At 30.1% G+C, this 16,672-nt stretch overlaps 4 protein-coding genes across 5 annotated transcripts in view; 1 reads left to right on the forward strand and 3 right to left on the reverse strand.

Moving 5' to 3' along the window:
• Positions 1-3,277, reverse strand: part of LOC128962735 (uncharacterized) — a 54,339-nt gene extending 51,062 nt beyond the window's left edge. The window contains exon 1 of the mRNA XM_054309136.1: positions 3,114-3,277. Coding sequence (XP_054165111.1) covers positions 3,114-3,186 — 73 coding nt within the window. The 5' untranslated portion in view covers positions 3,187-3,277. The remainder of the gene's footprint in view (positions 1-3,113) is intronic.
• Positions 3,278-4,940: 1,663 nt separating this feature from the next.
• LOC128963019 (GATOR complex protein WDR59-like) lies at positions 4,941-9,524 on the reverse strand. 2 transcript variants are annotated; one of them, XM_054309484.1, is made up of 11 exons: positions 9,226-9,524; positions 8,929-9,154; positions 8,381-8,817; positions 8,227-8,307; positions 7,161-8,162; positions 6,514-7,061; positions 6,276-6,405; positions 6,057-6,110; positions 5,720-5,801; positions 5,482-5,629; positions 4,941-5,398 (listed from the first exon to the last, which is right to left on the reverse strand). In XM_054309484.1, exons 1-11 carry the CDS (start codon positions 9,277-9,279, stop codon positions 4,987-4,989), a joined length of 3,174 nt encoding a protein of 1,057 aa, XP_054165459.1. In that variant the 5' UTR covers positions 9,280-9,524; the 3' UTR covers positions 4,941-4,986. The 2 variants fall into 2 exon arrangements, with proteins under 2 accessions (XP_054165459.1, XP_054165460.1); XM_054309485.1 differs by lacking the exon at positions 6,057-6,110.
• Positions 9,525-10,186: 662 nt separating this feature from the next.
• LOC128962507 (protein Skeletor, isoforms B/C-like) lies at positions 10,187-10,717 on the reverse strand. The gene has a single exon (XM_054308881.1). The coding sequence runs from the start codon at positions 10,651-10,653 to the stop codon at positions 10,213-10,215; it is 441 nt and encodes a 146-aa protein (XP_054164856.1). The 5' UTR covers positions 10,654-10,717; the 3' UTR covers positions 10,187-10,212.
• A 1,401-nt stretch (positions 10,718-12,118) lies between these two features.
• Positions 12,119-15,381, forward strand: LOC128962084 (uncharacterized). The gene is made up of 3 exons (XM_054308416.1): positions 12,119-14,010; positions 14,076-14,506; positions 14,597-15,381. The coding sequence occupies exons 1-3, from the start codon at positions 12,327-12,329 to the stop codon at positions 15,221-15,223; spliced, it is 2,742 nt and encodes a 913-aa protein (XP_054164391.1). The 5' UTR covers positions 12,119-12,326; the 3' UTR covers positions 15,224-15,381.
• Positions 15,382-16,672: the final 1,291 nt, after the last annotated feature.

A 16,672-nucleotide genomic window follows, 5' to 3' on the forward strand; every position in this document is an offset into this window, starting at 1 on the left:
ATATGTTATGAATTTTATCAAATTATCATTAATAGTTTCAAAGTTATCAGACACTTTATCAAATATGTGAAATTTTATCTTTAAAGATCAATATTTTGAATTCCTGTGGTAAGTCTGACTCATAAAATGAACATATGCTTCTTCAACTATTACTCTTTTATTCGTAAGTTTTTCGGAATTATTTTCTTAGAGATTAAAATTTAATCGACATTTTTTCAAAGTCACCTCAATTGACAAACCAAAAATTATTAGGTACAAATTGACAAAATTGCTTTTGTACAGCTAATTCTATAAAATATTTTTATAACTGTTATGTGCGTAAAAAGCCTGACTATTACTCCTACTCATGACATATACTAATTTAATTTATGATCAGCAGTTGTTTCCTGAATGAATCGTCTTTACAAGTGGTCATTAATGATATTTGGTCAACTTTTAAGCTTTATTGTTTTTTTCTGAATTAATTTATATTTAAACTGATACTGGTATAAAAAACTTTATTATCTTTTGAGTTAACTTTGATAAGTTTAAGAAACAATATTTGTTTTTTTTGTTTATAATTTTAAGAAAAAATAACGTCCCAAAATTTTGCATATTTAGTATACAAAATATTCAACGACAAGACCTTTTTTAATTACAATAACTTTGAAACTATTAATGATAATTTGATAAAATTCATAACATATGTTATTGAATAGTTGGTTAATAATACAATATAAAAAAATAAATCAAATTCTTTATACTTTTGCCAATACCTAAAGCATTTAGTAAGATCTGTAATAATATCAGATTATTTTAACAAGGTAGTTATTACTATATTAGGATATCTATGCATATACAGTATATACTGTATATTAAAAAAATCAAAATACAAAAAAAACATAACATTAATTTAATATATAAAAATATGTTATATACTATTATATCATATACCGGTATTATAATATTAATCTAAATTTTATAATACTTTTTTCTATATATAAATTTATTTATTTTGTTTATTATTTAAACCCAATTATTTTTCTTGTACTGTATCTGTTATTAATAATAATATTAAAGTTAGTAATAAATTTGCAGAATATAACTAAATATATTAACAATTGTTTTTGTTTAATAATATTTATAAATTAATATGTTAGTGTTATAAATATAAAAAAATGTAACAATTATTAAGTTAAACAATATATTTTTATATATAATATAAATATAAAGGTTTTATATATTTAATATATATAACATTTGTGACATAAATTTTCATTTATAATTAGTATATTTTTATATATAAAAGAAATATTTGGGTAAATTTAGTGTAAATTTCAGGCAATAAATATATATATATATAACAGTCAAAACAAAATTATGGCTTCAAATATAATTATATTTGTAATGTTTTTATTATTATAAAACAACATGTTTTTATTTTTTATTATTATTTATTATTATTAATATTTATCAATTAATCAATTGTTTTTTGTTTCAAATTACTAAGTGTTTGTATATAAAAATAGATTTGAATACATAGTATTAAGTTATATAATACTTTATTTTATATATATATACAGTACAAACATTTAATTATTTGAACTAAAACATAAATACTCTAACTATTACTTTAACTAATAAATCAAATGATTTAATTTAGTGGAAAAAAATAAATTATCTAAAATAACTGTGTATTTTTTGTTTTGTCTTTTAATTGTTGTTTATTATTATTATTATTAAAGTTAAGGTATTAATTAAAGGTTAGAAAATTTGTTTATATATATAATATATAAATATATTTATATGAAACAGAAGTTCAATTATTTTTGCGATAAAAACTTTTTTTCAAAATACAAAAAATAAATGAAATAAAAACTGTTATCTAATCGCATAATATTTGGTATTTTTTACTTAAAATTTTTCACCAAAAATAGATAGCAATTATAAGAAAATAAATGTAGTTTTTTTTTGAGTATAAATTTATGTAAAAATCATGACAATCTATTGGAGATTACAATTATGTTTATATAGTTATAATTAATTTAAATTTTTTTATGTTTATTATTTTTATTTAATAGTATTATTATTAGTAATAGTATTTTGTTGAGAAATAAGACATTAAAAATGTCAATTAAATTGTAAATAATAAATACCAAAAAAATAATAATAATAAGTATTAAATCTTTTTTATCCATTCAAACAATATTATTGAAATCAAAATTAAGTTTTACAAAAAAAAACATTTCTATTACTGTCTAATAAAAATTTTTAAAAAACTATCCAATCATTTGTTATAAATTATTTAAAGGTTATTGCAATTAATGATTGAAGTCGTCGATACACAAAAACAATAAATAAATAATAATAAAAATTAAATAATAATAAAATAAAATCAATTTTCCAAAAAAAAATTGTTTGAAACCTCTTTGGGGTAAAAACTAATGATTACGGATTCATATCATATGTGTATTATAATATAGTATGTGTTTTTTATGATCATCATTAAGTCAAAAAAGTTTCATCAATTTTATTACAATTAATTGAATAGTCAAATTTGAATATATATATATATATATATATATATATATATATATGTTTGGGCAAAATGAAATATCGTTTAATTTTATGTAATGTATGTAATAGTAATAAAAACAAACAACAATTTTTGTTTTTAACATAACAAACAATAATTATTGATTTACAACTCAATTTTGAAAATAAAAACTATTATTGCAATCGTATAAATATAATGCTTAAATTTGTTTGAATTGTTAAATTTGTACACACATATATATATATATATATATATATATATATATATATATCATATTTAGTGTTTTTAAATAAAAGCTAATTATATATCACGATAGTTCAAACTTATAGTTATAATGAAATACTTTTTTTCATTATATTAAATATTTATGTGTGTTGTAAGCAATAAATATAATGACTATTTTTCAATGTGTCAATAATTGTGGCATTTAATTGATTGAAGTTAAAAAAAAACATTTAATATTAAACTTTTATATATCAAAATGTTGTTAACATGGAAAATATATTGTAGTGTACAGTATATATATATACAGTATATAGGGGACAGTTATTATTATTTAAGTTAAAGTGTACATTACCTAAATAGATGATTGATTGGACCAACAAATAGACTGTCAGTGCCATTGATGATGACATGATGTTACTGTCCATTCAATATACAGTTTATATACAGTATATACAGTTTATTGTTGTTTGAGACCCGATGTTTGACTGATTACAGTTACAATAGCAATATAAATGTTGTTTTTTTATCTATTGATATATTTATTTATCAGTAAAGTTGATGTCCAAATGTTTATATATATATATATATATATATTTTGGTATTTATTGTCTTCAATTGGGACTTAAAGTTATTATTTACACTTGTTTTTGCAGACACACTACTACTATAGTACTACTGTATTATATAATAATAATAATATTGAATGCAAACACACAAACATATATGATATATAAAAAAAAGTTTGATTTTTTGAGTTAAACTTTTATTTTTGTTGTATTTATTTCACTGACAAATAACTGTCATATTTTTTTGGGAGAAAAAAGTTTGAGTTTTTTTTTAAAAAAAAGTTTAGTTTATGTTTTTTTTCGCTGATATGACAAACAATTATTCAAACATTTATGAGATGATAATCCATCAAATTGTTTGTGTTTTGTAGTCACACATATGTATCACTAAACAAAAAAAAACATTTAGTGACTTAAAAACATAATACAATACAAACCATTTATAAATTAGTCGATTAATATTAATTGAATGTTTTTTTAGTTATTTTTATTTAAAAAAAAAGTTTTTCCTCAAAATACCCACAAAAAACACAATATTATTATTATTATTATACAACTAATTGATGCAACAAAAAAAATCTATTATTAATGTTAAGTTTGACAACAAATAAAAAGTTTTCCAACTTTTTTTTGACAATATATATGCAAACAAACAGTTAATTACCGATTAATTTATTATTGAAAATACATGTTTTAGTGTCTTCTCTATCGGAAATACATTGATTGAACGGATATTATCGTACATTGTATGCAATGGACACACCGTTTTTTTGTTGGTTGTTTTGCATATACCCTCTAACCCAACAAATAAAACACATACACAAACGCAAAGCTTTATTTTGTGAGCTTTTATACAGTATTATTATTATATATATATATGAGACATATAAAGCTTACGATCCAATCGGTTTGGATGCTTAGCACCAACTGTTAAGGCTGTTAACCATTGCATACATTTGACAAACACACACACATTAGGGGCTAACCAACTCATACGCTCTACCGGTGCTCTCTCACTAACACAAACACTATCTAATGAAAAGTCAAATTTTATTTATTATAGAGTCGACATCTGAATGGTATTAATACCAATATTATCAGTCATCCACTTAAATACATAAATTTATATTAAATACCGGTAACTAAACAATAATTATGTAAAAATTAATGTATTAGTTTAAAGGCAACCAACAGTTATAGATAAACAATAAAAATGTTATTTGTATTATTATTATTTTTTATAAATAATTAAATAGACAAATTATTTGATAAAAATTAATATATATATATATATTATTATATAAATTAAATTATTGAATGATTATAATTGTAGTTAAAAATATACAATAAATTAAACAATAGTACAATTTTAGATTTAAATAAATATATTATTATCCATTAAATATCATAAAAATAAAATGATTGAAATATTTTTTATAATAAATTAAATTAAACTAGGTAATACCGTAATAAATATTAATTATTGAAACTATTTGATATATAAATTAATTTAATCTATTCTAAATTACATTACAATTCAATAATCAAAAAAAAATATTACAGTATTATCATCACTAATAGGGTAGTAAATTTCAACCATTATTACGGTAGTACCGTAACTAACGGTACAAATATCACGGAATTTATTATTTATATTTTTTATGCAAAAATATTGCTATTTTCTTGAAGACAATGACATCCACAACCGGATGGACATTCATCCGACTGAGTAAACCAGTTGTACATATGAACAGTGTGTCCGCCGTGACCGCAGCGGACACAGTGATTGACAGCGCCGCGCACTGGCATACGACATATCACACACTTTAGTGTCGGCTGTCGACAGTGACTACAATACGGCGCCCGTGAAGTTGTATACTGTTTTTCGCACACAGGGTTCTGGCATTCGGTAACAAAGTCGACACCCGACGGAAACAGTTGACTCTGGTTGATGTTTGTACAGCTTTTCAATATCAGTGCCCGTTTGTCCATCAATTGCCACCGATAGAGTATATCGGCATAGATTTGTTTATAGCAGTCAAACTGGAACTGGAGTTTCGGCTCTAACATCCTGACAACAAACAAACAAACATTTTTATACCATATTTTATAGATAATTATCTTATTTTTTATATTAAAAAAATAAACACAAACTTGTTGTTAGTTTCATGTGTTTCCAGTTCTAACTGTTCGGACAGATTATCGGACCGATTGTTGATGAGACCAGCTATTAATGCTTCGTTTTCGGCAAAATCTGACCAACTGTTCGATCGGGTCCTCTTCAGACTCTCCATCGCTGAAACTAATTGATGTAAAAAAATTTAAATAATTAATTCATCGTTTGTTTGTTCACTAATCACAATTAGTGTACACAAAAAAAATATTTATTTACTGAGATTCCAGTCGCCATAGGTTTCGGGTGTATTGGGCGTCACTATTGCCGAGCCAACCGTATGATAGGGAGAGTTACCAGGCTATACAATATTAACCAAATATTAAAATATTACCGATAAATATAGATTAAATATTATTATTTTTTTTGTTAAGTAAATGAATTATATTTAAACAAACAAAAACATGCAAAACAAACAAAGCAAACAAAAATAATGGTTTTTTGAAAGTGAGTGAAAAATATTTTAAATTATAATAATTTCCATAAAAACAAAACATGTTTTTAACATCCATTAATTTTTTTTAAATTATCTAATTTTAATAAACAAAACAATTACCGATGACTGCAAACAATTGTTCCATAACTTGAGTAATCTTAAAGATATTGATAACTGCAAAAAGTATAGATATAAATATATATAGAGATAGAAGACATTCATATAAAAAAAAATATCGGGTGTTTTCAATGGACAAACATTTTTGGGACAAAAACAAAACAAAAACAAAATAAATAATAAATATTGCTTATAATTATGATATATTATTATATATCGGACCGAATTATTGCCGCTTCCCGATTGTGATGTCTTTTGGACAAACTTTGGTTTCGTTTCGTTCATATGGAAAGTCGAGGCCAACATCGCCGCCGTCTGTATATCATTACATTTGAGCACTGAGTGCTCTATACTGTTAAACACACATAAAATAAAAAATTATAATTTGAAATTTACAGATAATTTCGATAGAAATATAATTGACATTAAAATAATTTTGTAATAATTATTGAAAACATACAGTGATTGTATCATCTTTTTGCCGAATGGATGCAAAGCCCAGGGAGTCTCCATCAGGTTTCCATTGTTCGCACTCTTGATGTATATATCGGCACTCAATTTGACTAAATTCCAGGTCTGGCACAGATCTCGACGTCCGAAAGTGTTGGCAACTCTAGCATTGATTTCGCACATCGATATTATATCGCGATTTATGGGAAATACATAGTTTTCAGCCAAATTTCGGCTAATAGGCAACAGGCCGGCCACTGAAAATATGAATACCGGTCCGCAACTGTTGCTCCGGTGTCGCGGCGATGCACTGTTCCGATAGTCTCCGGACGAATTCCGTTTAATTTTATTGTTTCGCATTGCGTGGCGTTTAGAGGCATCGAAATAAAACGATGATATCGAATGCTCGATCACATCCACATCCTTGTTGTTGTGCGGGGCCGCCGATCGATAATGAGTGGACAGATAGGCGTCCAAATCACTCAATGAACGTGGTGTGTGATCGATGGGTGCATTGATTTGGTCCAAATGTGGTGGTCGTCCAAAACAAACTAACAACTGTTGAACAATAATTTAAATGATACGAAAAAAATTAGTTAACGAGTTAATCAATTGGTAAACATAAAAAATTTGATTGAAAATCTGGTGGCCGCTGACCTCTCCCGAACAGAATCGGGCACCGGATGTCCTCGGAAACGGTACGTGAGAGTCCAGATAACTTCCGTAGTGATGGCTTGGCGACAATGGAGGACAGGTTAACAATGATGATGAATGGGTGGCAGACATTATGGATGTGGAAGAGGTGCCGGTAAGCCGTTCGAGTGTTGCAATGAACTGTCGCAGACACGGCTCAAGACACGTGCGGTTGCGTTTCACTTGAAAGACGGCAGTCATGTGTAAGACTTTCAATAGCTCTTTCTTAATATCGTCGGACGGTGTGGTCGAACCGTTCAGAAATGTAAAATGAGGCGTAACGTGATTGGGATAACCGGACGGGAATGTCATCTTAAGGCGACATGTGATCGATGTGGTAGCGGTTATAATGCAAACTCTTTTACTGGCATTCAGTTCTTCGATTTGTACATTCGGTATATTGATGTTAATCAATGAGAATTCTTGTGTCAAACTGGGAACCGTTGATCCGCCGCTGGACGTCGTTGTCATCGTTGCTGATGATGTCGTTGTCAACATTAGCGAACGTTTTGTCATCAGATCACTACTACTGTGAGACATTAGGCCACTGGTGTTTCTCAACAGATGACGATTCGGTGATCTACTAATATCGATACTAAGCGGACGTTTGTTTGTCGAACTCGAACCGTCGGAACCGTCAGCCGAACCGGTCGAACTGTGATTGTCGTTGGGATCGTCGATGTTCAGGTCAAACGAAGTACTATACAGTTCGTCATTATGACGAGCCATAAGCTCGGAGTCGACTTTCCATATGCGCAGACTGTTGTCCTTAGACCAGGTTATCAATTCGTATTCGTTGCCATTATTTTTGTTATGCCAACCAAAGTCAAGTACGACATCCAAATGGCCGACAAACGAGTGCATCGGTTGATCGAAACAGTTCATCGACCACATCCATAGCGAGTTATATTCGCTGCTTCGGCGCAATTGCGGTACCAGAGCGGTCACTATTCCGTTACCGAATGGCTAAACAAAAGATAAATAAATTATTAACAATTCGGATGAAGACTAGTAGTTAAAAAAACCCTACCGTAAACCTGGCCCTCCATACGGGCAGACCGGCCGGTAAAATGGCATCGGGTTTACTCTTAGATGTTGTCAAATCCCAAAACTAATTATTTATATCAAATAATATGTTTATTTTAGATATTTATTATCTAAAACTATTTGTATTTAAGTCATACCCGAACCGAACCGTCCTGACTACAGGTGGCAAACTGTGAGGCAATAGTAGGACTCCAATCCAGGCCATTAATTTTGGACAAATGAGCCGTAATATAGTGCAACGGCGTATTACACTTGCGCCGGTCCCAAACCCGTACGTCTCCTTCGTGACTGGTGGCCAACAAATGTTCGTTTAGTTTTGACCACTTGACCTGGGTAGCGCCGGCCACCGAACTCATCGACAACTGCGGCTTACGATAGTCGCGAATGTCCCAAACGTATACATAATTGTCGTACGAAGCCGTGGCCAATAGATTAGTGTCGTTGTACGACCAGTTAAGATCGGTAACAGTTCGGGTGTGTCCGCGCAATGTTACCAACTGTAGCTCTTTGACAACAGTATAGCTGCCGCCGCTGCCATTGCTAGAGTCCATCGCCGATAACATGCCTGAAGACGCTATGATAAAAAAAAGTACGAAATATTTAATTTTCGGTAATTTTTTTTTTTGGTGGACAACTAATTATCAAAATTAAAATATAAATTATTATTATTATTATAATTATTAACTGTTTTTGATGTTGGCCTCAATATTATAGACCTGTACGGTCTGCGCATTGGTAATGGCCATCAGATTGGTGTCCAGCGGATTGAATTCGCTGGCCGTTGAGTCCCATTTGGTTTCGCGTCTAATACGGAAGTCGACCACTTCGGGTTGATTACAGTTGATCAACGATATTGTCCGGCGGGAAGACAAAGCACAGCGGCCATCGCCGCTTACGGCCAAACATACAGCCTATTGATTGATTGACAACACATATAGTTTAGTCTACTATTTCTAGTTAGTGACCGCTCGGCGGCTCTTACCTGAAGTTCCTTGTGTTCGGCGATTAGCTGAGATGTTGACCATCGGGTGGCCATTACTGCGCCGGCAGCGGCTGACGGTTAATAAGAAGACTCGACAGTATCACAGGTGATCGTTGGTTATATATAGTAGTGGTTTAGCATAGATATTGCCGAATCACCCGAAACTGATACCCGAATCGGTGGACAATCGGTTGAGTCGATGACAACAACAACAACAGTCTCGCTGTCATTGAATACATTCAATGCATTGATTGACACAACAGTTGACAATCAAAACATTGTATTTCAATGTCATTCACATTAATAACGTTTTGTTATTGTTATGTATTTTCTGTCAAAAAAAAGTTTTATTTTATTTTAAATAAACAAACAAAAAGTTTTTATTTATTTAAATAACTTTTGATTTTATTGTTTTTTTGTGTGAATAATAATTAACTATTAAATTATTTATATATGATTTATTGTTTTATTACTTATTAATTTACATTTTTTTCAGTTGATATTAATATATAATTTTTTATTACTTTTAAAAAATATATATTTTAGTAATTAAATTGTTATATAAAATTTTACTTATATAGATATAATACAGTAATTATTTAATATTAATTTATAGTATTATAACTTTTATAGTGTTGTAAATTATTGTAGTAATTATAATAAAAATAATAATAATAATTACAAAATAACTTATAAATTAAGTATTATATATACTTTTAGTATATTTATATAATAATTATTGTAACAAAAAAAGTATTAAAATATTAATTAAAAATATTTTATAATAAAAGTAATAAAGTAAATATATAAAATATTTTATTTTAAAACAATGTTTATAATTTTATAAGCATTTATAATTAATTGCTTAATTATTTATATATATATATATTTCTATTTAATTAAAAAAAAATTAAAATACATTATATAATATTAATTATTTGTTTTGATCAAGACTAATTGATCATGATAAATTAGCCGTCAAATATATTAGACAAGATTAACATTACCGAAATTTTCACGATATCTGCGGCACCAGACGGCCAGCCATTTAATATCGTTGAGTGTCTTACCCGACGGTAACTTCAAGACAATGTCTGCATCCGTATAGCCTTTCAATGGTTTTCGCAAACCGTTTTCGTCGGGTATTATAAATCCTGTTGTGTCCGGTTTGTCGCTATTGCCGGCCCAGAAATAGGCATCGGGTGCCGCCCCGTCATAGTATAAGTGTTTGATACGAACCGTACGCAACTCCCTGTCGGACAGATCGGCAAATACTTGGCCACTCAGACCGTGAGCATAGGTCGGCAACGAACCCAACGATTGGTAAACATTATTGTCGACTTCTTCGTCATCACCTTCTCGTTGGCCATTATTACCGATAATAATCGCCGAACAAATAGTTAAGACTATTAAAAGTTTTAACGCCATTTAGTAGAGTATTATTATTATTATTATTAGTGAAAGTTTTGATAATATCTAAAAACAAACTATTAATTTCTTAATAAATAATAAATGTTTTAAACAAGTTTTCAATAAAAAGAAAAATTCAGTTTTTTTTTCAAATTTATAGTTAATTTTTATAATACACTTGTGATTGATATGTGAAACTTCATTGACACCAATAGATTTTCAGTTGTTATGTGTTAAGTGTGTGTTAATGAAAAAAAATACAAAAAGTTTGTTTTCAATCATCAATTTTTATTTATTTGTTATTTAAGTATTTTATTGTATTTAAAAAATAAATAAAAATTAATTGAATTGATGATAAAATAGCCACAAAAAAATGATATATGATATGTGAAAAATAATTTCGTATTATATTATTTATATACTGTAGTATAATGTAACTATTATATAATGTATACGTAACTATTGTATAATAAAATTAATGTTAAATATAAATTTTATTGTTAAGCAACAACAATTATAAATAACAAATTATTATATAAAATATTGATAGTACAGTAAATGCAAATAATAAATTTAAATACAATGTAAATATAATAAAATTAAAAAAAATTAATACAAATTTAATATCATGTTAGGTATGTGTAAAATGTCTTATTAAAAAATAAATAATAGAGATTTGTTATATAATATCAAATTATCATTAATTATTATGATATTATATATGCTTAACAGTCAATTCAATTATAAATACTATAAATTTACATACAAAAAAAATCATATATATTTATATAACTTAACTGGATAATTATTGCATAAATAATATTAATCAGGGTTATAGGGGTAGTAGGGGGGTTATAGCTGACTTACCCTTCCCCAGAGACCAAAATTTTTGTCACCCCCTCCCAGATTTTTTTTGCCAAAATAAAATTAACTAAAATTTAGAAAAAAAACATAATTTATATTTAATACAATATATAACTTATTATATCAATTGTAATATTTAACAGTTTTAATAGTTAAAAATGAGATAAAACAAAAAAAAAATTTTTTTAAATTTATTTGATCATAATAAGATTTTATTCTAGATGTTAAATAATTTTATTATAACAAATAGATATAATTATAATCTATGGTTTTTAAAGTTTTAGTATTTAAAAAGATATGTTTTCAACAACAAAAAAATTATTTAAAAATTTATTAATTCTGCCTATACTCTAGTTTATTAATAATAATATTAATTAATTAAAAATTAATTGTATTTATGCATGTATTTAGTATTTATAATAAATAAATAAATATTTATTTTGAAAGTTATAATCTTATAACTTATAATACCATTTAGTTTTTAAAAATATGCGCCAAATTAACAGCCAATCAGCAATCGACTTGACTATCAATACAATAGTTTTGTCAAACTATTAGCCAATAGTTAACAGTAGTTATTATAAAATACAACCAAAAAAAAAACATTTGACACATAAATGTGTAATATATTGTATAACACGTTAAGTTCAAAATCAATACACAAATAAAAATTTACACAATTATTGTCCACAAAATTGTCGACTAAACTAACAAATGAGTGGACAAATCATTACCAATTGATCACCAAATTGGTCATCCGATTCAACAATTGATTGATTGATTGATTTGTTTTTAAATACCACAACAACAACAACAACACCAACGATATGATGATAGATTCAAACGACATAGAAATCCAGGACGTATTGGCTGCCGATGTCGAAGAAGTGGTCGACTATGAAGAAGTGGATGAACCGGAACTACCCGTTAATATCCAGTCGTGTCTACTGTTGAACAATGTCTACATTGAATCCATTGATGAACTAAAACAATATCTTCAGTCGAAACGCCGTGAAAACGATAGCCGACAGCTTGAACTACAAAACAATAGTCACCTGAAGACTGTTAAGGACGTGACAATCAATAACTATGGTTATAGTCATCCGAATTCGTTGATACCGTTTATGTCGCCTTATTTTAAGGACGTTAAAGGACTGTCGGCGCCGGCAAATGCCGATACATTGGAAAAGCGTAGCAATGGTCACATCAACGAAGCCTATGTCTGTCAGAATAAGCCGTGGAATGTTGTCGAACGACAGAAACTGAAGACAATGCTTATGATGGACGCAATGGAAAGGGCTTACAAACCGCTCAGAGATGAAAAAGAATTGCTGACCAGAAATAAGGCCGATATTGTTAAGAATTTGCCGCGAATTACTGAGTTGACCGGTTTGATTGATAACATGTCCAACGATAAGAACATACCGATTCCCGATCGATGGGATCCGTCGCTTGATTGGCTTCGATTTGCTACCGAACTGGACACCGATCATACGGCTGACGATTGCGAACTCTATTGGAATAATTTTCTTCATCCGTTGGTGAGTAAGACTGAATGGACTAAAGATGAAGACAACCGATTGGAAAAGTTGGTCAAAAAGTATGGTATGCGTGACTGGGATCGAGTTTCACAGGAGTTGAACACTGGACGACTAGCCTGGCAGTGCTGTCAACGATATCAGTCGGAACTGAATCGCGATCTCAAACGTGTCGGACCGTTGACCAAAGCCGAGGCCGAAACTGTCGAGAAAGTGATCGATTCGTGTCGTGTCGGCGATTACATACCCTGGCATCAGGTGAAGTATTTTATCGAAGGTCGCACTTTGCCGCAGATCAAGCACTACTGGAATAAGATAAATGTTGTCAAACGTGGCGACCAGTGGTCCGATGACGAGAATAAGGTACTGATGGCGGCCGTCAAAAAGTACGGTACACACAACTGGCGCAAAGTGGCCCAATACATACCGGGCCGCAGTAATCGACAGTGTCGGGAACGATATATGATGCGCCTTAACTTTGGCACCGATCGTAAATTAGGTAATTGGATGCCACAGGAGGACAAACTGATACTGGATTTGGCTCCGAAATGTGACTTTCATTGGATTAAACTCGAAAACAAGATTAAGGGCCGCAATGCTCGGCAAATTGCCAGCCGTTACGAACTGTTAATGAAGTATAACAATGTTGGCAAAGATGTGCGCAAAACAAAGTCCAAATTTGGCAACAAATCGACATTTGCTACGAAAACGTTGACCGTTCGGAACCGTTTGTACGAAAAGATACGTCATATGATTAATCGCCAGCAGAACAGCGGCAACGATAACTTGGACCGCATTTTACGTGTCGGCAAAGCCAAGTTGGCCAAGAAGTTGGAACTGGAAAAGTCTGGCGTTTCGGTAACAACTCGTTCGGGACGACCGAAAAAGACGGTTAATGAAGAGAATATCGACGCCAAGATTACCCAACTGTTCGCAGCCTATGATCACAAGTCTAGTCCGAAAAAGTGTGTTTGTAAGTGAAATCTATCGGTAATTATGTTTTTGTGATTTAATTATTATTTGTTGTGTGTCTAACAGCCCTTTCACCGCAAGACCAATGTGTCTATTCGACCACCAAAAACGTGTTCAACGAGTTGATTACGGGAACGCCGTTCGAGTCGACCACCGAATTGGCCGAAACTATTCGTCTGGTTGTTAACGAATTGGTCACTGGATTTCCCAAAAATGAAATCAATGCCAATAGTGAAAGTAATTTATCAGTAGATGCTTCGGGTAATAAAATTATGACTGTTATCGGAGTGCCAAACTCGGAGTCACAAATGATGAACAATTCGGGCGACTCTGAAATTATAACTACCTGTGATATTACTGATGCAGACATGACTACCTCTAGACGACACGAATGGACGGCACCACCGATACTACCGCCCAATAAGGCCACTGTTAAGGCACTTCGGGGACTACTTATACATTCAGATTATTTTTCGCAAATTATTGCCAGATCTGAGGTAATAATTGTTTAATTAATTTTTGGTTTTTTTTTAATTATACAGTAATTGTTTGATTGATTATATATGTTTGACATTATTTTTTATTAGATACCATTAGAACAATTCAAGGAAGTGCTCGATAGTGATCCAACATATAGAAAACTATTTGCCGAATTCAAGTCATTATTCTATTGGCCGGCACTGTTGTCGATGTCGGATCCGCCCGAACGAAGCAACCGATCCAATGATCAATCGGAGGAGTCAGTGAACGGTCAACGGCCGGCTATCAAAGGTCGCAATCGTAAGTCGTGGCTCAAAAACAGTCAGTCGCGGTCACGTATGATCGAGATTCGCACCAATCAAACAAAACTAATCGATTCGGAAATGAAACGAGTGGCCAATTCGAGAACGGCTAACACTGGTGGCACTGCTGGCGGCAGCGGTAGTGTTAATAATGAACAACAATCGACGGCCGCGGATGACAACAATGAACCGTTGACTGTCGAGTCAACACTGGCGCCCTGGTATGTCACTCGAAAGGATCGCCGCTATTACAATCTAAAGTCACTTAAGAGAGACTCGTTTGTCTTTACACGAGTCCGTCCCAAGTATTCGTCAATTGAGCCGACCGGTGATGGCCATCACAACAACAACAACAACAACATTGATGATTCAGGATCTGAGACCGAAATCGAGACCAACGACTACAGTGAACCGCCGGTTAAAGTCGAATGATTTGCAAAATGATTTGTGGTTTAATTGTCTGATTACAAGTCATTATTTAATAATAAAAAAACAACAATTCAACCAACAAATCAATAATATAATAATTACCGTAAAATGCAAATACGGTATCAATAAATATATATTTCATATACTGTATATATATATATTACGGTACAATATGTACTAATTATATACAGTAAGTCATTCTGTTTAAATATTTGTCCAAATGATTTGTGATACAATTTTTTAAAATGTGATTATTAAGTATTTTTATTGCAATTACTATAAATTTCGTAATACAATTATATATTATTATTATTATTGTCTTTATTATTGATTCATTGAAATTCATATGACATTTTTTTTTTATAATCAAACACACACACACTCATTGACATAACATAATTTAATTTATATATTTAATATATATATAAAGCCGACTGATTATACACACACACATTAACTAACAAAATATGTTAATTAAATGATTGATCTGTTATTTTTTTTATAATGAAAATTATTTCAATCTATACATAATCTATAACTTGATGAGTGATCTAACGAAATTGTATATTTTTAAATGAATAAATTTGTTTTTATATATATATATATAAATTATTTAATATATTATTTAATTGATTTTTTTAATGATGTGTTCAATCAATTGTGTCTATTAATCGATTGTATTGAAAATTATTTTTTGATTTCATTTCTTTATTGTTGAAGATTGTATATATATATATATATAAAGAGGGTGTCGACCAAAAAACACTGTACAATATTATTTAGGTACCGGTAGTAGTAGTAGTGAAGGTGCCGACAACAGTTAGAAAGTGCCGAAAATATGTCTAACCTGTCTCTCTCTCTCTCTCTCTCTCTCTCTCTCTCTCTCTCTCTCTCTCTCGCTTTCTTAGATATTGCTTAGTAATTTCAGGGACTGGTTTTCTTCAAGCTATTCAAGTCTAGTATATGTTTATTAACAAAGTTTGGCTGGTTTTTATTTTTAAAAGAGAGAGAGACACGCATACCTAACCTACCTGTGTGTATGTATTAGCTAACAGTGCATATTTTTTTCATTGCCAATGCAATGCAACTAAAAAAAAAATTATCTGGAAATGATTATTATATACGATATGATGTTCACTTTACTGTGGGAGTGAGTGTGTGAGAGTGACTGGAAGAGAGAGAGAGAGAGAGAGAGAGAGAGAGAGCGAGGAGAGAGAGTTCAAGTTTAAACCAGAAACCAGTCAAACCTGTGGTGTTGTTTGTTACGAGAGAGAGACTGTATGTAATGTAATGAACTAAAAGAGTATATGTTTTTAAGCAGATTTTTGAAAAATGTTTTTGCAAAATAAAATGTATAGAAACTCTATGTATGTATTCCTATGTCTAGTATATATATTCATCAGCAAAAAAAATTATGATTACCTGAGTTGAAGAAACTAAAAAAAATATAAT

This window comes from Oppia nitens, unplaced genomic scaffold (assembly GCF_028296485.1).
Source record: "Oppia nitens isolate AA-2021 unplaced genomic scaffold, nextdenovo-longstitch-racon4-pilon3 scaffold6_pilon_pilon_pilon, whole genome shotgun sequence".
In the NCBI taxonomy this organism is placed as follows: domain Eukaryota; kingdom Metazoa; phylum Arthropoda; class Arachnida; order Sarcoptiformes; family Oppiidae; genus Oppia; species Oppia nitens.

Excerpts from the sequence above, each read along its gene's own strand:
- LOC128963019 (XM_054309484.1), bottom strand. The coding sequence starts at position 9,279 with ATGGCCACCCGATGGTCAACATCTCAGCTAATCGCCGAACACAAGGAA. Across the intron at positions 9,155-9,225 it reads CCGAACACAAGGAACTTCAG|GCTGTATGTTTGGCCGTAAG; the intron begins GTAAGAGCCGCC and ends ATCAATCAATAG. Across the intron at positions 7,062-7,160 it reads CCCGATTCTGTTCGGGAGAG|TTGTTAGTTTGTTTTGGACG; the intron begins GTCAGCGGCCAC and ends ATTGTTCAACAG.
- LOC128962507 (XM_054308881.1), bottom strand. The coding sequence starts at position 10,653 with ATGGCGTTAAAACTTTTAATAGTCTTAACTATTTGTTCGGCGATTATT.
- LOC128962084 (XM_054308416.1), top strand. The coding sequence starts at position 12,327 with ATGATGATAGATTCAAACGACATAGAAATCCAGGACGTATTGGCTGCC. Across the intron at positions 14,011-14,075 it reads TAGTCCGAAAAAGTGTGTTT|CCCTTTCACCGCAAGACCAA; the intron begins GTAAGTGAAATC and ends TGTGTCTAACAG. Across the intron at positions 14,507-14,596 it reads AAATTATTGCCAGATCTGAG|ATACCATTAGAACAATTCAA; the intron begins GTAATAATTGTT and ends ATTTTTTATTAG.